General features: G+C 40.1%; 1 protein-coding gene across 1 annotated transcript in view; it reads right to left on the bottom strand.

The window, feature by feature from the left end:
- PAPPA2 (pappalysin 2) overlaps window positions 1–23,099 on the bottom strand; it is a 302,543-nt gene that overhangs the window by 136,001 nt on the left and 143,443 nt on the right. The window contains exons 7-11 of the mRNA XM_045982073.1: window positions 21,410–21,899; window positions 18,300–18,428; window positions 14,498–14,589; window positions 9,629–9,819; window positions 6,814–6,960 (exon numbers count right to left, since the gene is read on the bottom strand). Coding sequence (XP_045838029.1) covers window positions 6,814–6,960; window positions 9,629–9,819; window positions 14,498–14,589; window positions 18,300–18,428; window positions 21,410–21,899 — 1,049 coding nt within the window. The remainder of the gene's footprint in view (window positions 1–6,813; window positions 6,961–9,628; window positions 9,820–14,497; window positions 14,590–18,299; window positions 18,429–21,409; window positions 21,900–23,099) is intronic.

Genomic DNA, 23,099 nt, shown 5'->3' with positions numbered 1-23,099 from the left:
TTTTTTAAAAAGTAAATAATCTTGAAAGAAAGATATCATTAGCCACATCTCCACCATGTCTTCAATAATTTAGTTAAAACATTATTCAGTATGAAAGTAGATGAGACTAACTGAATGAAAACAAAGAGAATAAACTGTCAACATAAACAGACCTCAGGTCAACAAGACATTGATTTTATCAGACACAGACTTTATGATTATAGTGATTAATATATTTTTAAAAGTAAACTATAGGATAAAGAATTTCAGACAAAATGAGAATCTATAGAAAAAGTTTTTAAAAATTTAATTCTAGAATTAAAAATACAATAACTGAAATTAATAATTTAATAAACAGTTAAACAGCTGTTGGAGTAAAAGTTATGATTAGTGAAACAGAAGAAATGTCAGTATAAAATAACCAGACTTCAGCATGAAGAAAAAGGGAAAGAAAAGTAGAAGAAAAAGAAAAAGGATACAATATACACACAGCAAAAAGGTCTAATGAATGCATATCTGGTATCCAAGAAAAAGAAGAAAGTGTAAATGGGCAAGTAAAGACATTAAGTCACAGATTCAAAAAACGTGACAAAACCTTAGCCACATATATATGAAGAAAAAATAGGTCTTGAAACATCAGAGTAAAAGTGTTGAAGACAAAACATAAAGAGAAAGTCGTAAAAGCACCAGAGAATAAAAGACATTGCCTTCAAAATAATATATATCAGGCGTATAGCTGACTCTCCAAAGAAAGCTTGAAAGTGAGAAGACACTGGAATAACATCATTAGGCTGATGAATGAAAATGACTGGCCATGGAGAATTATACACCAAGCAAAGATACCCTTTGAAAATGTCAAATAAAGATATTTTCAGCCACACAAAACCTAAAAGAATTCATTGCCAGCACACTCACATAAAAAGAAATAATAAACGGAATTCTTCAAGCTAAATAAAAATGAGGGAAGCACAGAAATTAGAAAGGCCTGAAGAGCATTGGACAGGGTAAATATTTGCTATTTTTAAATCATATTAACTTTAAAAAGCCAGGAAGAAATAAATGGAGGTAGAGTATTCTAAGGTAGTCATTGCTTATGAAATTATGAAAGCTCTCACAGCACACTCCAACCAGTTAAAGATACATGCTGCAATCTCTAGAATAACCACTTAGAGAATAAAATGAAAGTATGACTAATAAATTAATAGGGCAGAAAATCAAATAAAAATACTTGTTTAATATTAAAAAATAAGAACTAGAAAGCATAAAGGACATAGAGATCAAGCAAATAACAAATGGTATGTTGCAGATTTAAAACCAAACATCATTAATTGCATGCAATGTAATCAGTCTAAATATTCCATTGGAAAATTTTGCCTGAAAAACAATGGTATATTGATGTTAAAAAATCATGCTAAATATTATTACACAGAAAGATAAAAAGTAATATGATGGAAAAATATACAATATTCAAACATAAACAAAAGGTATGGCTGGCAAAGTTTATAGTAAAGCAGGAATATTCTCAGAGATAAAAAGAATCATTTCTTAATGTTAAAAGAGATATTCAACCAGGAAGATATATAAATTTCAAAATTATATACCAATAGTCCTCATTTTATATATGTGCAAGTTCCCATATGCACCGTTACCAATTATCACAATTTAATTATTTAATACTAGAGTCCCAATGATATGATTTAAATTTCAGTTAGCATTATATTAATTGTAAGTACAGGAAGTACAAACTTCACTGACAGTACTTTAATCCACAAATCACTATGACCAGTGACCACTCACTTCTTTCAAAGTCTGTCATTAATGGGTCACTGTCATCTCTTATGCAGTTCATGCAGAGATAGAAAAGTGTGTAGTTGTGTTGCCTCCTCTTTTCTCAGTGATAAATCTACATGACATTTTACAGAAATGGATAATTTAAAGGGGGAATTGGCCAATAAGAATGAAAGTGTAGAAAGGAAACAAGAAGTGATAATGCAGAGAAGAAATGTCAATTAAAGGTAAATAGAATTATAGAAGAAAAAGCTGATGTGTGGGAATGTCAATTCTGTTGCCAATTTGAGGAACTCCAGATATGCAGATGGAGGGATTCAGTGAAAGTAAAATTATCAACATAAATGAGAAAACTGGTTGTGACAAATAGGATGAAGATGTCCCAGAGGAAGGGATGCCAAGAAACAATTCACATTAAAAGAACTCTCAGAGATAGTTCATAACACTGAGCATTCAAAAGATAAAATGTGGGAAGCTGATCCAAACTTAGAAAGGAATATGAAAATTCACAAAGGCATTAAAAAAAAACTGCTAGCTTTGTAATGTTAAGTCATAAAATGAAAAAGAAAAAGTCAAGTGCTGCTCAAACTACTCTTGGTGACATTTTTACAATGAAAGGAAACCCTTTAATTCTCTATGTTTTTAATGTGTTATATTATAATGTACTAAATAAATATCAGTTTTACTATTTAAAAACTTTTCCTTCACATGAGTTTAACATTGTGGCAAAAATTCTGAGTTCATGTAACAAATTATAACTTTTCTCATTGATTATTAAGTTTGCTTTGCATAATTTCAGTTTGCATGATCATTTTGTAGTTCCATACAACATGAGAATTGTGTGTATATTTAATAATATAGCCTCAAAATGTATAAATCAAAAACTGATTAAAAAAAGCATAAAAACTCAAGATTACAGTGGGAGTTTCTAAAAGTATCACTCATTAACTGATAGAAACAGTGCACAGAATATCAAGAAAATATATGTATATGTATTATATATGTACACATATAGCATATATATACATATATATATGACATAGAGACTTTCAACATGATGATGGGTGAATTTAATTTATCTTAAATGTATAGAACGCTCTATCCAATAATTTCAGAGTACATATCCCTTTCAAAGTACATGGAATATTTGCCAGTATTGACCATACACCAGTCCATAATTCAAGGCTCAACAAATTACAAAGGATTGAAACCATACAGGATATACTCTTTGACCACAGAAGAAAGACTATAGCTAAGAACCAAAAACAAAAAGGTAACCAGAAAACCCACCAATGTTTATAAGTTAAACAGCACACTTGTATATAATTTAGTGGTCAAAAGAAAGAAAGAAATCAAATGAAAATTAGAAAAATATGTTTGAACCAAGTGATAACGAAATAAGATATGCAAGACTTTTAGGATGTCGCCACAGTCACACTTAGAAGGAATAATATGGACTTAATGCATGTATTAACAAAAGAAAAGAAGCCAAAAAATAATTATCTGAGCATCATCTCAAGTTAGTAGGAAAAAAAGAGCAAATTAAATACAAACATAAAGGAAATAATGAATATAAGAGCACACAAGTATTTTCCTTTTTTCATTATTTCCTTCCTTTTGGGTTTATACAAATACATTCCTTTAATCTATATATACCTACAGATACATAGATATGCACACACATAGACTATATAAATTTTCTTTGGCTGGTTCTATAAGAAGATTAATAAAACTTTAGCAAGATTGACTAAAAGATAAATAAATAAAAGAAAGAAGCCAAAATCTAGCAGTATCATGAGTGAAAGAAAATTTCTAGAAGGGGAAACATTACAAAGAAAATAAGAGATCATTATAGGAAACTTAATGCCAATAAATTCAACATTTTGGGGAAAAAATGCACAAATTAATTGAAATATCAATCTTACCAAAACTGACCTAAGAAGAAACAGAAAACCTAAATTCTTTTACATTCCTTTTTTTTTTTATAAACATATAATGTATTTTTATCCCCAGGGGACTCACCATAGCACATACCCTCCCCAATGTCCATAACCCCACTCCCCCTCTTCCCACTCCCCCTCCCCAGCAACCCTCAGTTTGTTTTGTGAGATTAAGAGTCACTTATGGTTTGTCTCCCTCCCAATCCCATCTTGTTTCATTTATTCTTCTCCTATTCCCCTAACCCCCCATGTTGCATCTCCACTTCCTCATATCAGGGAGAAAATTTTAAACCATAATTTAAATTTTTTTCTCAAAGAAAAAACAGGATCAGATAGCTTCACTGATGAATGTTTCCAAAATTAACATCAACCTTACACAACATATTCCATAGATCTAGTGGGGAAAGAAACTTATTTTAGAAGTCAAACCTAGCCTTCATCATATAAAATCTGATAAAACAGTAAAATAAAATATAAAAAATAAGAGCCAACCTCTCATAAACAAAGATGAGAAAACACTTAAAATATTCAAAAACATAACCTAAAACTAAAAACAAAACCTAAAACACATCACCTCCAAATTGTTATTTTTTTCCCCAGGTATGTAAGCTTAGTTTAACATTTAGAAGTTTATCAAAGTAAGTCAAGGCTTTGGCAGAACAGAAGACAACATGATGTGATCGACTCAATAGATATAGAAAAGGCATTTGGTAAAATTCGACTCCCTTCTCTCAGAAAACTATAAAATGTTAGGAGAAATTAAGGAAGACTTAAGGAAGAAGTTGAAGAAATATATTAGAAGACTCAATATTTTAAAGAATATTTTAATATTTTAAGTTGACCTAAAGATTTAATGAAATCCCAATCAAAATTACATCAGGGTTTCTTTTCCAATGTGGAAATGGAAGCTGATTCCAAAGTTTATACAAAAATTCAGGGGCGCCTGGGTGGCTCAGCAGGTTAAAGCCTCTACCTTCGGCTCAGGTCATGATCTCAGGGTCCTGGGATCGAGCCCCGCATCGGGCTCTCTGCTCAGCAGGGAGGAGCCTGCTTCCTCCTCTCTCTCTGCCTGCCTCTCTGCCTGCTTGTGATCACTCTCTCTCTGTCAAATAAATAAATAAAATCTTTAAAAAAAAATTCAAAGGACCAAGAACTGCTAATGCAATCTGGGATAAAAGGCGTGTGTTGTGATGAGCACTGGGTGTTATATGCAAATAATGAATCATGGAACACTACATCAAAAACTAATGAATGGTGTACTGTATGGTGACTAACATAACATACTAATTAAAAAAAGGAACAAAGTTTTAGGACTTGTATTATCCAATTTTAAGATTCACCAAAAATTCACCATAATTAAGAGTATAGTATTGAAGCAATAACATACAGACCAGTAAAACAAAACACAGAATCAATAAATGGACGAAATACATATTGCTAGTTGACTTATGACAAAGGTACACAGTGCAACATAGAAGGAAAGAGAAAATTTTAATTTGAATAAGAGTGGTTCTAGATGTACTGAAAAGGGGAAAAATTCTTGATCTCTACCTCACACCTTATATAAAAATTCCAGATGGTTTGTAGACCTACATACAAAAGATAAAATAATAACAGGTCTAATAGATAATACAGTAAAGTATATCTTTGTGCCAGGCAAATATTTCTTAATACCATATGTGAAAAGCAATTAACCATAAAGGGAAAAAAAAGATCAACTGGAATTTTGTAAAATTTAGAAATTCTATTCATCTAAAGATACTACAAAAAAAATAAGAAAAAGTAAGCCACAGTATTGGAACAAACCAAATAACATATAACCAAAAAAGGATTACGTTCAGAAACTTGTAAAGAAATCACATAAATGGGGGCACCTGGGTGGCTCAGTGGGTTAAAACCTCTGTCTTTAGCTCAGGTCATGATCCCAGGGTCCTGGGATCGAGCCTCTCATCGGGCTCTCTGCTCAGCAGGGAGCCTGCTTCTCTCTCTCTTTCTCTCTGCCTGCTTCTCTGCATACTTGTGATCTCTGTCTGTCAAATCAATAAATATTTTTTTTAAAAAATCACATAAATGAAGAAGAAAATGAGAGACAACCCAACACAAAATTGGGCAAAAGATTTGAATATGCTCTCCAGGAAAAAAAGAAAAGAAAAGGAATAAACAAATGGCCAGTATAATTTAAAAGACTCCCAAACTCATTAGTTGACATGAAAATGCAACTGACACAATGGAGGAGACACTTTTATATGCCCAACAGAATGGCTAGAATTAAGACTTGAAATACCAAGTATTGGTGAAAATGTGAAACAGTTGGAAGACTCACGAGCCTCTGGTGGGAGTTTAAATTAGTACTACCACTATGAAAGCTTTTTGGAATTACCTAGTAAAGCTTATAATCTGCTTACCAATGATCTAGCTGTTCCAAATATACCCAACTGTCTATATATATTCACCAAAAGGAATGCACAGAAATGTTTATAGCAGAACTATGCATAATACCGTAGAGAAAACCTGGAAATAACCCAAATGTCCATTAGTATGGATAAATAAATTGTGGCATATTCACACACTGGAATGCTACACAGCCATGGAAATGAACTCTACTGCCACACACAGCAGCATTCTCACAAACAGAATGTTGAATAAGAAAGAATGACACACAAAATTACACACTCAAGTGTTTCACATAACGTTAAAAAAAATGCAATCTCTGTGACAGAACTAAGAAGAGTAGATGCCTCTGTGCTACCATAACAGAGAAGGGCAAGGAGAGTGCTTTACGGGGTGATCATTGCTCTATTTCTTGATGTGTGTAATGGGCAGAGAGGATGTTCACTCTAAAAATGTACTGATCTGTGCATTTCTGATGTTTGCACTTTTCTGTGTGTATGTTACACTTTGGTAAGTCAATTTATTTACAAAAAAAGGAAGTCCAAAATTAGAAAAGAGGTGAAAAAAAATCAAAATATTAAAAACATTCAGAAAAACAGAAGGAAATTTCCAGAAAAGCCATTCCAGCCTATCATTTTACACACACACACACACACACACACACACACACACACTCTATCCGTAGCCCTCACAAAGAACCATTTGGGTCACTTACTTTGAGCCAAACCTCATCCTCTCTCTCCAGGCTACCTTCTGTCTGCTCACTTCTTTTATCCTGAGGTCTATTTCCATTGGTGACACAGGGAAACCAGGCAGTAAAGGGAGGGTGCTCTGGTGACTCTGGGTGATAGGATGTGCAAATCTGAAATGCAATTTCAACCAAAAGTTAAATGTGCAGGGTGCGAGATAAGTGAAGACAATGAAACTCTGTAGCTCAAAACCAAGGTCTTCCTCTCTTTCTGAGTACTTAGTGGTTACTGGCAGAGAACTTTTCTCGGTATGGAAGAATGTTCTCTGCCAGTCAGGATACAACTTACCTGGATAGAAAAACACACATGGTAACTCTCAGCCCACCCTCAGCCCAAATTCTTGCCCAAAGAACAGTCCTGGCACATTTCAGGGTGACTGCGCTGCAAATTAGCTACAGAACGCTATCCAAGACACTGTATCTTTCCCAGGCAGGATCCACCATTCCAGGAGTGAGGCTACTAAGTCAGAGGGCCACTGAGCATTCGGCTGGGTTTAGAAGCCAGGGAACAAACCCCAGAAAATTTCTCCCACTCTACATTAGGAAGACAGACAAGCTAGACTACAAGCCACTTGAGAGAGCTGTTCCTAAGTCAGAATCTTCCAACCCCCCTGGTTTCCTGTCCTTGGGCACCAAGAACCCTTGAGAAAGATGCCCAGTTTCACTGAAGAAACATGGTAGACACAGCTACATGCCCCCTCATATCCATTTCCCCTTACGTTCTTTTTTTTTCCTTCCTCATGTTTATTTTTATTTCTTTTTGTTTGTTTGTTTATTTACAGCATAACAGTGTTCATTGTTTCGGCATCACACCCAGTGCTCCATGCAGTACGTGCCCTCCCTATTACCCACCACCTGGTTCCTCAACCTCCCACCACCGCCCCCCCCCCCACCGCCCCTTCAAAACCCTCTGGTTGTTTTTCAGAGTCCATAGTCTCTCATGGTTCATCTCCCCTTCCAGTTTCCCTCAACTCCCTTTCCTCTCCATCTCCCCATGTCCTCCGTGTTCTTTGTTATGCTCCACAAATAAGTGAGACCATATAATACTTGACTCTCTCTGCTTGACTTATTTCGCTCAGCATAATTTCTTCCAGTCCCATCCATGTTGCTACAACAGTTGGGTAGTCATCCTTTCTGATGGAGGCATAATACTCCATTGTGTATATGGACCACATCTTCCTTATCCATTCATCTGTTGAAGGGCATCTTGGTTCTTTCCACAGTTTGGCGACCGTAGCCATTGCTGCAATAAACATTGGGGTACAAATGGCCCTTCTTTTCACTACATCTGTATCTTTGGGGTAAATACCCAGCAGTGCAATTGCAGGGTCATAGGGAAGCTCTATTCTTAATTTCTTGAGGAATCTCCACATTGTTCTCCAAAGTGGCTGCACTAACTTGCATTCCCACCAACAGTGTAAGAGGGTTCCCCTTTCTCCACATCCTCTCCAACACACATTGTTTCCTCCCCTTACTTTCTTATTAACAAACTCCAATTTTGTTCAAGGTGGCAGTGAACGCCGTTATACATGCTCGTCTCCTCAGACTCCTGTACAACCGAGGGAGATGAAGTGACCTGGATATGACCAATAAGATGTTGCTGGGAGTCTGTAGTGTTAAACTTCTGGAAAAGCTGCCATGATTTTCCCAATAAAAAGGGAAAGACTCAGCTAGCATACACCTATTTCCCTGTGAACTTCCCCCATCTTCCTGCCTGGAATGCTGACTTCATGCCTGGAAGAGTCATCTTATGAGGAGGAGGAAGGAAGCTGCAAGCCAAGGATGGAAAGAGTTAGAATCTAGAAGATGCTTAGGTCCTTGAGGAGTTTCTTGAACCGGACCAACCTTGGCTGGTTTCTCAGTTTCTTGGGGGTGTCTGCTTAAGTATAAAATTCAGTGATTTCATCCTGGCCTAAAATACCTAGAAAACTTCATCTCACTTCTGTTGAAAGGAAGGTATATTACTTATTGTTATGATAAATGGAAGAGTTTAGTTGGCAATGGATGCATCTGGAATAGTACCCAAAAGCCAAAGCCCTTAATATTTTCTTCAGTATTCAACTATTATCCATAGAAGTCAGTCCTTAAAGTCCTCAGAGGATCTCCTATTTATTTAGGTGGAGATTTCATGGGAAGTTGTATGCCTACGGATTTGTTTTTGTACTAATGTAGAATTTCTTTAAATTGAATTATACTTTGATCTTTAATAAATTTTAAATTCCATTTGATCCTTGTAATAAACCATTGAGTCAGATGGTTTTTATTACTATGATCCATTTTACATGAGAACACTGGGGCTTAAGTTAAGTGGTTAAGGTTAAGTGACCTGTCAAATCTCACTTAGTAATAATAATAGTAGTAGTAGTAGCGATACCACTGAATTCAGTATTGTAATCCAAGCAATCTGGCTCTTTACTACTTCTTTTTCTTGATTTAAAATAAAGCCTCCCATACACAAAGCTCAAGTGTAATTTCTGATATTTATACATCTGAGGTTAATTCTGAGATACTCTGTATCCCTTGGAGTGAGCTAACTGCACAGCCAAAGGCTCCTGGATGAAACCTAGTGCCGGGAGGTGGGGTGAGGGGACTGGGGGAGGAAGATGAGACTTAACTGCCAGCCTAGAAGTGTTTCATTGAACATTACCTTATTCTGAGTTCAGGAGGGACTAAATTTGATGTCAAAGACAGGAGAGAAATGTAAGCCCCCATAAAGCATCTCAGAGAGAGAGTCACTTTACAATTCTGCTCAGCCTTAACCAATTCTTCCGGCTTGATTTACCATGGAATGAGGTTCTCCAGTTACCAAGGAAGCAGGACACTTCTGATCTTCATGAGAGGAGTAAGCTTGGGTGGCCCACTGATCCAGGTATCCTTTGGGAGTATAGAGGCCACAGTCTATGGTGCTGGTTTCCTTCTCAAAAGGTTCACATATCCCATCTCCCTCATATATGTAACATAGGCTTGGCTCTCCTGCCAAGAAATATAGTATAACATTTGAAAAAGTATTATGAATATGTCATATAAAAATCATTACATTTTTTTCACATTTTTTAATTTGTTTATTTACAGCATAACAGTGTTCATTGTTTTGGCATCACACCCAGTGCTCCATGCAGTACGTGCCCTCCTTATTACCCACCACCTGGTTTCTCTACACTGCCCCCCGCCCCTTCAAAACCCTCTGGTTGTTTTTCAGAGGACATGGGGAGATGGAGAGGAGAGGGAGTTGAGGGAAACTGGAAGGGGAGATGAACTATGAGAGACTATGGACTCTGAAAATCATTACATTTTTTTCTCTAGTCCAGGAAAGAGAATCCTGTTACTGCTGGCTAGTCTAACGCCCACCCCAAACATGCAGACAAGACACACACACACACACACACACACACACACACACACACACATCCCCCTAAAGAAGGAGGATTCTTTTTCATGGGAAGAGGAGTAGAATCCATCTGTGTAATAAAAGGTCTGGAAAGGGGTGGAATTTGTGAGTAAAGAATAGGGAGAGGGGTGTCTGGGTGGCTCAGTGGGTTAAAGCCTCTGCCTTCGGCTCAGGTCACGATCCCAGGGTCCTGGGATCAAGCCCTGCATCGGGCTCTCTGCTCAGCAGGGAGCCTGCTTCCCTTCCTCTCTCTCTGCCTGCCTCTCTGTCCACTTGTCAAATAAATAAATAAAATCTTAAGAGAAAAAAAAAAAAGAATAGGGAGAAAAAAGTAAGCTCGTTGTAGAAAGAAATGTTAAGGCACCACTGAGCAAGATCCCGAGGGGAGAAGGAGCTAAAGAGCAGTAAGTAGAAGAGAAGTTACAGAAATGGTGTGATGTATCATGCACCTGGATCCCCTTCATGGTCTTTGAAATCTCAAAGAAGTTGAGGGATTTATTTTCGATTACTCTTTGTAGCTGAACTCTCTCTTTGACTAACTGTGCGGCTGCTTAGACACAAACACTGGGTTTTTGAGTCTTGCGTACGTCTTCTCCCCTTTTGACTTGCAACAACTGTGTGGGGTGAGCATTGTGTGTTCGTGTCACACATGGAAACATGTTGCCCAAGGTCCCTCGATACATAAGCAACAGAGTCAGGATTTGAGCCAGGCCCACAGGAGGCGGCTTCAGCGGGGTCTCCATCAAGCTGAGGCAACTGTCTTCAAAAGCAAACACATGAGAAGCGAGGCTGTGCGCAAACCTGTGGGACTCTTGGGACATGAGTTTGTTTCTCCTGGATGAGGCCCATCCTCACCCAGGATAACTCCGCCTGAGGGAACAGCACCAGCTACAGGGACGTGACTAGCTTTCCTCAAGTGTAGAAATCTAAGGAGCAGTCCAAAAGCCACCTACAAAGTTCTGCCTTTTCTACCAAAACGGCAGGACAATGAACATTAGTAGCATGATTCTTATCTCCTCTTTCTACTTAACACAATAGGGCATGAAAATAATATCAAGATTTGAAAATCAATCAACGTATCGGTATACATTAAGTACCATCATTACTAAAATTTACTGTTACTATACCATTCTTGTTATTTTTCATTCTTCACAATACCACAGGGATGTGGAAGTGATTTTTCAGTGGCTTATCAACACATACCTACTTATTATTTTCCTTCATAACTACTTCCAGTCTAAGACCCCTCTCTGTGGTAAATCTGTCTCTATTTGCCAGGAATAAACCAATGTTCCTAGGACTTGGTTTTAAGCCTACTTTGGGTTTTAAACTCCTGCTTCCCATCAAACCCCTGGCCTTCCCAAATCACTCCCCCAAAGCCAATATACATGTATTTGGAATAACTTCCTCTCTCTTGTAATATATACATATATGTATACTTACATGTATATGTGTTCATGTACATAAATATGTGTATTTTATGCATGTTTGCATGTATTTTATGTATATTGTACATATATATTTTTATAATATATTTTATAATGTGTATGTATATGTTTTGTTTTTCTACGACACAGTGAATGTTTCTTTTTGCTTCTTTTTTTTTTTACCATGGACTTAAAATTTTTGCTTGTTTTTTCAAGTCCATCTAAAAATAACAGAGCGCTTCTGGGGCACCTGGGTGACTCAGTGGGTTAAGCCTCTACCTTCAGCCCAGGTCACGATCTCAGGGTCCTGGAATCAAGCCCCACATCTGGCTCTTTGCTCGGTGGGGAGACTGCTTCCCCCTCCTTCTGCCTGCCTTTCTGCCTACTTGTGATCTCTCTCTCTCTGTCAAATAAATAAATAAGATCTTTGAAAAAAATAAATAAAAATAACAGAGCACTTTTAAAACATCTCACAATAGTTTCTTTGGACCTAATTTTTTTTAAAGATTTTATTTATTTATTTGACAGAGAGAGAGAGATCGCAAGTAGGCAGAGAGGCAGGCAGAGAGAGAGGGGGAAGCAGGCTCCCTGCTGAACAGAGAGCTGGATGCAGGGCTCGATCCTATGACCCTGAGACCGTGACCTGAGCCAAAGGCAGAGACTTAACACTCTGAGCCACCCAGGTGCCCCAGACCTAATTTTTAAAAAAGATTTATTTATTTATTTTAGAGAGAGAGAGCATGCATGAGTCAGAGGAGGGGTAAGGGGACAGGCAGAGAGAGAGAGAGAGAAAGAGAGAGAGAGAGAAGCAGACTCCCTGCTGAGCACAGAGACTGACATGGGGCTTGATCTCACAGCCCTGAGATCATGACCTGAGCCAAAATCAAGAATTGGATGCTGAACCAACTGAGCCACCCAGGTGCCCCTGTAACCTAATCTTTTGAGAAATAATGGAATATATGCTTAGCATACTGTGAGCTTATTATACAAGGAAACAGAAGTCTAACTGTGGACTAGATCATTTTAGCCTTGCCCTGTAAAATTAAAATAATTTAGTCATAGTTTTACTGGATTTGGAGGCTAAGAAATTTAATATGATATTTCTCATCCAAATTTAATGAAATCAAATGTGTTAGAAACAAAGCAAGGTGGGCTCTTAAGTTAAATGAGGCTTGAGCTGTACTGGAGAAGACACAGCATTTGGAGATATACTGCGTGCATGTATGTGTGTGTGTGTGTGTGTGTGTGCGTGTGTGTGTGTGTGTTCAACATGAGCCTATGATGTTGCAAAAAACAAAACAAAACAAAACAAAAACACCATGCAAACAGACATGGTATTAACAAATACTGTGTACAGAAGAGGGGAGGTAATCGGTTCATTGTATTCTGCATAGCCAGACGACACCTGGAGTATTGAATTCCTTTCTGGGCATTGACCACACGAAACATGCCAGGTCAGGGTAAATAGGAAAAGGGTCTGGAAACATAATCACATGAGGGGATGTTTGGATTGGAAAGGAGAATAACAGGGAGGCATTTCAAATATCTGAATGGTAGTCAAATAAAACAGGGAAAAAATTATCCTCTGCAGTTTCATAGCAAGGAAAAAGCACTTGAGGAAGCGTCGGGAACCTGAGGTCCAGTGCTGGCCTTGCAGACCCTTGCTGGGTGCCTGTGGATAGTCACATGGTGCTCTGAGCCTCAGTTTCCAAACCAGAAAAGGGGGAGAAGAAACTTCTAACAGATAAAGCCATTCTGAAGCAGAATGGTGTCTGCCAAGGTGTGTCCTTCGCTGCTGAAGTAGGTAAGCAGGAGCAAGAGGCCTCTCTCTCAAGGATTGGCAGACAGGATTTCCATATGGAAGGAAGCTGGATTCCCTATCACTTCAGACTGTACATGCGAAGGGATCAGGTTACCTACAGACTCATGGTGCACGGCAGGTACTGAATATGTTTTATTAGATAGATCGAAGGAAGACTACTAAGATTCTATAACTTTACAATTCTGCTCTAGATGGCAGGGACATTTCAGTGTTCTATACAGTATATAACACCTTAATAAATTATACATAATTATAATCATATCCTACTTTACCTTGAGATTTACAGGCATGAAAATATTTTTCCATGCAGTGCTCTTTAAAATAACTTTGGTGAGTGGTTATGTTCCACGAAAACACTGCATACATTGGGATGGGAATTAAAAAAAAACAACCTACATGTTAGAAGCCCACTGATAATGTCTTTAACCAGAATTGGGAGAAGTGTTCTGGACAGCCTTCTTGTGTGGCCAGAACCTAGAGTCAAAGCCACCTAGTGATAATTTATTACTAGTGATTTTCCAGGATTAAGCAGTGTTAGGACCCTCTGTCATCTGTCATAATTTTATCTATTAGACACAGCCACCAAGAGATACCTTGCACTCCCTTCGGCTTAGAATGTCTCCTATGCTGATGCAGAGCCTCTATGATTGTACTGCTTGGCTGATGCTTTGATGTTAGACATGAGGACCCAAGAGCAATTGGTAACATTAATCAAGGAGGTCGTGGTTACACATGGAGATTCTAGAGCCTTACTTCCTTTGTTCAAATCCCATATAAGAGAAAGCAAGTTATTGGAACTCTCTGTGCCTCAGTTTAGTCTCCTCATACTTAATGTAGGGACTAAATGAAATTCTATACGTGAAACAGCTAATGCCTAGCACACAACAGAAACATCAAACATCACTGTTATTAGCATCCTGCTGTATGTTATAGGATATCGAAAGCTCAGGGAAATAAGACACAGAGACGCCTGCAGAAATAGGACATAAGCTTAGGGGGCGCTCCTCAACCCACCTGCACAGTGGAAGCCTTCCTCCAGCTGGCAGGCCCTTGAGCAGCCATCTCCGCTCAGAAGGTCCCCATCATCACACTCTTCTCCCAGGCTCCTAGAAGGTAAAAAATATACATTCTCATACACATACGTGTATAAAATAATTTTTCTTGTTCAGTTACCCTTAAGTTCTTAAAATTCCCAATTATTTATTAAGGAGTACAAGTTGGAGAAAAGCAGAAGTTAAAAATGTTTCTATGGAAAAAGCTCGTAGCTCAGAAATATCTAGGAGATTCACGAAGGTCCTGCCAGTGTTTCCGGTGGATGGCATTAAGATAGAAAACGCCTACCTGCCCTATGATGAGTGAAGTCTTAGAAACAGTTGGTTTGGTGAGGAGGAAACCTGCAGGTCTATATATGGTTCTGTTTTCTATTCATTTTTACCTGATTTTTTTTTAAGATTTCATTTATTTATTTGACAGAGAGAAACACAGCAAGAGAGGGAACACAAGGAGGGGAAGTGAGAGAGGGAGAAGAAGCAGACTTCCTGCCGAGCAGGGAGCCTGATGCGGGGCTCGACCGCTAGACGCTGGGATCATGGCCTGAGCCGAAGGCAGACACTTAAGCAACTGAGACAGCCAGGCGCCGCTTTACCTGATATTTCTTTATGTTTTCATCTCTCTACATGCAGTTGTTGTTAAACTTAGGATTTTGTAGAACTGAAAGCTCCTGTTCTGTATACCAAGAGACTCAGCAGCCTGAGTGCTGCCAGGTCTCCCAGGACAAAGCTGAGGCTCCGTCCTGGTCCTCACTCCCTACTACCACCTGGTGGCAGCTATCATGTATTGCAGGGGAGACATGACATGACTACTGGGAGAAGAAAAATGTCATTGTTTTGTTTTGAACCTCTAACACTGACACAGCTGATGACTAATTTGGATTGGGGTGGGAGAGTTAGTTTAGACTGAGGGCTGCAAGAATCATACCATGAGAACAAAACGGATAACACAGATGCGGCCATTGTAAAATGGATTGAGGGTTGGAGTGCCTGGGTGGTTCAGTTGCTTGTGCATCTGCTTCTTGATTTTTGACTCAGGGCCTGTTCTCTGGGTCCTGGAGTCTAGCCCTGGGTCCTGGATTGGGCTTTGTGCTTAGCGGGGAGTCTTCTGGAGATTCTCTCCTTCTCCTTTTCCCTCTGACTCTCCCCTCCACTCTCTCTCTCTCTCTCTCTCTCTCTCACTCACCCACTCTCTCAAATAAATAAATCTTAAAAAAAAAAAAAAGGGATTGAGGGGGTACCATTTTTTTTCTTTTTGACTTTGCACCATGTCCACAACAGACACATATTTTAACTCAAGTATATAAAGGATGCTGGTATGCTAATGTGTTTTCAGACCCTAGACATGACTAACCATTGTTTAAAGGACACCTCCTCACAAGGACAGAGTAAAGCCTAAGTAATTAGATATGAAGATGCTTTAAACTGAACTAAAAGCATGCTATAAATGCAATTATATAATGATATTTTAAATGGTAGGACGTAAATGGAGAAAAGATAACAGAGCTATGAAAAACATGGTTGAAGAAATTAAGGAAACTTCAAATTCCTTTTTATTTTGAAGACAACCTCGACAGTTAATACAAGCATGTTGTATATCCTCTCACACTCTGCTGTCCAGCAGAAACAGGAGAGCCATACATAGCACCTGATTTTCTAGTAGTCACATTAAAAAAAAACAAAAGGTAGAATTAGTTTTGATACTGCATTTCATCTAACCCAATATATCCAGAATATTGCCATTTCAGTATGTAATCGGTATAAAAATTCTTAATGAAGCGCATTGCATTCTTTCTTACGCATCCCATGTCTTCAAAATCTGCTGCATATTTTTCATATCTGAGTTCAAACATTTGACCTGCATTTGGATTCACCTACCCAAGTTGTTCCAAGTATACTTAAAAGTTTTCTGATAACTGAATGGACTTTTTAAATTACTTAAAATGAAATAAAATTCCATTTCTTCACTGCATTTGCCACATGCTCAGCACATGCCATAGGCTCAGGAGCACACGTGGCTGAGGTGTCCCACCTTGGACAGATTGAGATGTTCACTTCCAAACAAATGCAGCTCATAAGCTCAGGGCCTGCCCTCTCCTTGTTTTGGCAGTCTGATAGTCTGATTGTAGGGTTCTCCAACGTGACAAAAACATCTATTAACATTAGAGTCTCAGGATGACTTCTGGCGGAATCTGTGATTCCGTTAGATTGAATCTACACACTTCTCAGACTTAAAACAGTGGGTTAAACAACTTGTGTCTCTCCTTGTTGTGTGTATAGTGGAGGGCCTCCAGCGGCGACAAAGCTACAATTCAGAGACACGTTCCCACTGGAAGGCAGAACAAAGCGTGACTCTTTACAGAGAGGGAGGACAGACAGAAGTGTCAAGGAGTGTTTGGATGAGGGATCTTGTGAGGCTCAGGAGCAAAGCAGCTGCTACTTCAGGTGAAGCTGTTTGGAGGCACAGGAAAGAATGTGTAAGAGCAAGTTAGGAAGATGGCTCTTTGCCCTGCGTGCCCCAGACCCCCAGGCAGATGTGGCGTCCGGGGGCCTCAAGGTGGCCTCCATCAGAGAACTGCTGGATGACAGACTACAACATAGGGCAGTGTGTTTTGCTCAAGGAGGGCTCTGGCTGGGGAGTAGTGGTAACCAAGCCCCCCAAACAGCTTAAGGGGCAGGTGGCAGGCTTGGAGGCAGTCAGAGCAGGACAGCACTCTGTGCATATGTGAGGCATCCCCCACTGAGCTGGAGGAAGGGAGATGGAAAGCTGAGACTCAGTGAGGCAGAAGGTGGCAGCCAGCTAGCAAGGTCTGGGTGTTAGCAAGTTTCAGTTTACACCAAATGTTAAAGATCTTAAAGATCAAGATAAGAAGCAGTGTTTATTGATTGCTAAATGACGGAGGGGATCCCGAGAAAGGCTACAGAAGTTTTCCTAGGAGGGCCTCAGGATACCATGTCTTTTCACCTAGTCTGGGAAATTAAAAATAGGCCATCTTATTAAGATGCAGAATTAAAGACAAATCGCAGTGCCTGGTCATCCAGCCTCCTACACCCCCAGCTCTATATAACTAACATATTAGGTTTGGTGAGCATTCAGTACAGGTGACTACAGGGCTAGTGGCAGGACATGGGAATCTTCAGTGCTAGATTTGGGAAAGTCCTAGATACACCAGAGTAAATTAGTCACCTAGGCTGATATCACAAATGGGAAACAAAAAGAGGAACATGGTATGTTCAGAAGCCAAACTAGTGATTTCATCTTTACCTTGGTAGTTTTACAGAATGGATGTAAATTACATTACAGTCAAGTCTTCCAGGGGCCAAATGAGCCAGTGAAGCTCAAAAGGCTATTCCAAATTTTCCTCAGGTCACACAGCTCCTTAGTGGAAGATGGGCCACTGATCCAGAGGGTACCCTCACATTGTCTGTTAGCATCATCTGACAAGTCACCTTCTCCCCTATAAACTCCTTCTCTCAATCACTGCCCAGCAGCTGTCCTCTGAAACCTTAAGTGCTGCTCCCTCCCCTGGATCAGCCCCAACATCTCAGTCCTCTGTGGGTGAGTTCTAAGTAAAAGTGAGCTTCTCCTTAACTAAGATGTGGGTGACCTCTCAAGATCACTACCAGGTCCTAGATCTTATTTAATGCTAGAATCACAGAGTGCCCCAATTTCCAGAACAAGTCAAACTAAAACTCAAGAGGAACCCTCCCGGTCCGAGCCGGGCAGGGCATTCTTGCTCATGCATTCTCAGACACCCAATACTCACCCCGACACCTTCCCATCTCCACAGTAAGGAGCTCCATGGATATGGCTCAGTGGAGGCGAAGCTTCTCCCAGTTCTGTCCCAGCTTCAGCTTGAACTTGGTATTGATACCTCTGCCCTGGTGTGACCTCCCTGTGGAAACCAATGAGCCGTGACCACTACATCCAGAAAGTGCGATGTTGCCCTGGGTCCTTTGCAGGAGGCTTAGGGGGGTTTAGAAGATATTTTATGGGGAACATCAAGGTTAAACAAATGTCGCGTTATGTGAAACAGAGATTAGGGCACAGAGTCCTACCCAGCAGCCAGAATGTTTGGAAGCATCCCAGTACAGTCTAGTGATTGCACAATAAATACTGGCTGAGCTACCACCGAATTAAATAACGGTCCTGCTGAGTCTAGAAGGATGGCATTTCAAGTATACCTTGATTGGGTTAAAAAAAAATCAACAAGTAACTATTGGGGAACTAGTCTTCTGTACCCTTGAGGTCATCAAAGAAACTGAAGTGGAAAGCTGCGGTGTTTGGACTCCACAAGACCCTTCCCGGGTCTGTGGATCACAGTTTTCTCATCTCTCAAGAGAATTCTTATCTTAAAGAGACAGAGACCTTAGAGGTAAAGAAGACCACTCCCAGAAGGAGGTGAGAACACCTTCCATCATCATTTCGAGGATGCCAGAAATCCTACAGCTAGAAATATGTTAAATTATTCCCCACCTCTAAACCTGCTAAAATGCACAGATGCCAGGAATGGAGTTTTACTGGTTGACATCAGAGATGGAAGGAGTTTATCAGACTCTCTCTAGAACCCAAGTACACTGATCAGGTGGAGAGCATGAGAGAGTGAACATTTAAGTGAGGTCAGGGGCTCAAGAGGTCTCAAGAATTTCCAGAAGCAAATTCTCCCCTTTTCCTTTTGTCTAGTACCTGCCCTAATTGGAAAACAACTGCCAAAGTCAAGCGAGAATGGGCGTGACTTTGGGGGACAAGATCTCAAAAGGTTGTTGGGACTGCCCCAAAGTCCGCTGTCACTCTCCTGCCAAGACCCTCTCTTCTTCAACAGATGCTTCAACTCAGTCACAAAGCCTCCACTCTCTCTCTCGATGCTGCAAACAGCAAATGGGGAATATCACGGGGTTTCAAAAACATCTTTAAAAACCTCTGTATTGGCTTTTAGCTACTTTAATAGGAAAGAGACCTAAATATTAAAGACTTCTACATTTCCACATCAGCTTTCTTTAGCTGGGAGTGCCAGATATTTCAAAAGCAAAAGCAATTTCATATCCTCATACATTTCAACGGCTTCCCTTTTTAGGGCAGCTTCTCACCCAGCCACACCTGAAAGCCTCACCCTGCAGCGGGGAAGGACTGGCTGGTAGTGTCAACATGTATTTACCCTCCTGTGGAGAAAAGTCAACAGCAGGTAGCCCAACCTTCAACGATCTGAATTTATAAGAGGCAGTTTGTCACTAAGGAAAGGGAACCAAAATGAGACTCGGAAAATTGGATTTTAATCTTGAGTCTGCCATGACTAGCTCTGTTCAGTCAAATTAAGGTTAATTCTTAGTTTTCTCATCCATAAAATGGGATATTATTGACTTTAAAGGTTGTGTGTGTATGTGTACACGTGAGTATCTGTGTATGAGTGCGTGTGTGGATATCAGGTTAAATGCCAAATGTCATTTTATAACAGTCTTCTTAGAGGAGCTCAAAACCCCATTTTTGCTTTAAAAATCTGTCCCATAATCTCGCCTTTCATTTGCATTGGCTTTGTGTCCATTCAATGTCTTCTAGGTCTGGGTCAGAGAGCAAATAGGAAAAGAAAAATGTAGTAAAGCTCAAAGTGAACAATGCCCTCTACTTTGGCGTAGCTGTGGTAGACTGCAAAATGGCCACAGTTCCTCCTTCCCAGATTCACGCCCCTCTGCACTGTGACTTTACAGTTCCTCCCATCAAGAGATAAGCCCATTTTGTCACCTCTTGAATCTGGAATTGGCTGTGTGACTTGCTTTGGCCAGAGGGACATTAATGTGAGTAACGTCTGAGCATGTGGGGGCTTGCCCTCTCTGATGCTAGAGCCCTCCCACCACCACAAGAACAAGGCCATGCAAAGCCTACCAGGGAATGAGAGGTCATAGGGAAAGAGGCCTTCATCTACCTGGCCACTCCACCCATTTGAGCTGAGCCCCCAGTATGCATATGAGCTTGTCCCAGACCTCTACCATGCCAGTCCTGATGAGAGCCAACCCATAGAATCATGAAAAACAGTGTTTGTTGGTTTAACCCATTTTGTTCTGTGATTATTTCCAATGCAGCAAAAACTAATATAACACTTCCAATACAACTTTTGTTTACCCCTGAGTCTCTGAGGAAAATGACAAGGCAAGGGTAATTTGCCTTTGGAGATATTAACCTCCCACTTTAGACCTTGAACTCTTCTGAGCCAATGACCTACCTTAGTCTGTGTCCCCTACCACTGAGCACACAGTGCCAGCAACATGGCAGAACGCACGAAGCATAGAAGGAATAGAGGAAAGAGGAAGAGGGGATTTGGAAGAGAGAGAGAGAAAGAGGGAGGAGGAAGAGAGGGATGCATGAAACACAAATCAGAAATGAGTCTTGAAATGAAGCAGGTCTGCAAGACACTTGGCCTCCTTGCTTAGCTATGGAAGAGTTGACTATAGTCCTCAAATGTTAGTGGAGCAGTGGCACATTATCCAAAAGTTACAACAAGGAAGCAGAAATTCAACTGTGTCACCAGATAGAAGTTGACTCTGATCAACTTATTTGTGGCAAATACTTTCGGTCCAGCAGAAGCTCCTAGTATAAGAACCTCCTTTTTCCATAATCTTAATGATGGCAATCTTAATCAGACCACCTGCCCCTTTCTGGGAAATATTTTGCCCCTTCAAAGGGGCAAAAATATTGCCCCTTTCTGGGAAATATTTTTCTCATCTCAGATATGCCACTTTAGAATAAAATCTTCTCTGAGATTCCAAATATTTCTCCAACTAAAGGCAGGTCAGAATGGGAAAAAATGGGGGAAAAGGGAAACAAAACCCATTCCCAAAGCCCCAAGAAGCCCCGGGGTTTAAAAAGCCCTTCTGCCCAACTCACACGTCTGTGAACTTCCTGTGAGGATCTGTCACCACCATGGGCAAGCCATTGGCAAATGGGGGCTCACGGAGAACCTGGTACCTCACAGGCCTGCAGCCAGAGCACAAGGGACTGTGGGGCTGGGAAGTCAGCAGAGCTGCATCGATTTCCATCCGCTCATCAAAGGTGTAGACTTTCACCCCCGAGACCTTCCCATCAACATGCAGTTTGATAGTGAGTGGGGTGTCACAGAAAGTGTCTAAGGGGCCCAGATGCACAGAATCCTGGTGTTCCAGCAAGATCTCTGTATCAAAGAGTGCCTGCGAGGAGTCCATGGAGAGGTAGGTGACCCAAAGGGTAAGGGTATCAGCTTGGACCGGGTGCTGGAAGAGCAGCTCCAGGCTACAGCCTTCTGCAGGGCAGGGGACCGTCATGTTCATATGGTACAGATGGAGCTCAGGACTCCAGGCCTGCAAGCTCGGCTCACAGGGCTGGTCCACGTCTGGAGGCCCTGAGGGAGATGAACAGAAAGACAGATGTATTAGGAACTGCCATGAGGTCTGAAAAGGAGTAGCTCTTATGAGCAACCAGAAAGAAGAACGAGGAAGGAGCTTTGAGCTAATGCCTACAGAAGCTGGTCAACTGAATGGGTTAGATCTTAAGTACTAGAGAGGACAAAGGTGTAATGATGTAAAAACATTCTGTCTTCCTCCATAGCCCCTCCACATGATGCCTTTCATAAGAGGAATCTAGCAAGGCATCAGGAATGGAGCGGCCCAGACCCCTGGTGGAAACATGAGGCTGATGCGGAAAAGGCAAGTCATGTCCTTCAAGAGTCCTTGATCAGAGGAGAATTATTTGTACTTAGTTTATTCATAATTTAGGACAAACCACTACTTCTGAAAGCCTGTTTTACTTATGAATAAGACCAATGTTTGTTTTGGTATGTCATTATAGTCTATTTAACTAGGCTCCTCAGAAAACTTTCATTCCCTAAGATCACACCTTAGCAGCCCTTCCAACTGATTGCTATCCAAATTTTAAATCCACATGTTGAATTTTCCCTTTTAGTTCAGGTATGTGTGAGCAGTTAGGTCACTCATGGAAGTATTTGGAAGTGTTTGGTCACACATGGAAGAAATTGCAGGCAGGAAATAGAAATATGTATTCTTGAGTGGGGAAAAAAATGGCGATGTGGTAGCTAAGTAAAAATGAGATGGTAGAAAGTCAAATATTGGAACTGTATTAAGGTCAGTTCTATGAAAAAATCATCTATCAGGTTGTTTTTCTTCCATATCACATGAGGGGAAATTAAGAAGAAAAGTGCTAAGTTAGGAATCAGCAGAGTGCTACTCTAATTGGTGCTGTGCCCTTAGCTGTGTGACCGTGGCAAATCTTTATGAAGCCTGATTTCCTCATTTATAAAATAAGCACTATTTAGCCCCTGGCCTGCTAGGATAGTGTAGAAGAGCCATACAGTGTTCCCTAGAAACACAAATAGAATTATTTAGCCTTCAGAATTTGGAAAATAAAGAATATTTCAAAGCCCAGAGGAAACAAGTTCAAATGTGTGTGTGTGTGTGTGTGTGTGTGTGTGTGTGTGTGTTACATAGCACAGACCTTACCATCTTTTGCCTCTATTGTGAATCCATTCATTCATTTATTCATCCATTCAACAAAATTGACTGTGTACCTCTTTCACACCTAGCAC

The sequence above is a fragment of the Meles meles genome, chromosome 17, assembly GCF_922984935.1.
Source record: "Meles meles chromosome 17, mMelMel3.1 paternal haplotype, whole genome shotgun sequence".
Lineage (NCBI taxonomy): Eukaryota > Metazoa > Chordata > Mammalia > Carnivora > Mustelidae > Meles > Meles meles.
Note: the sequence above shows the minus strand (reverse complement) of the source record. Positions and strands in the feature narration are given on the sequence as shown.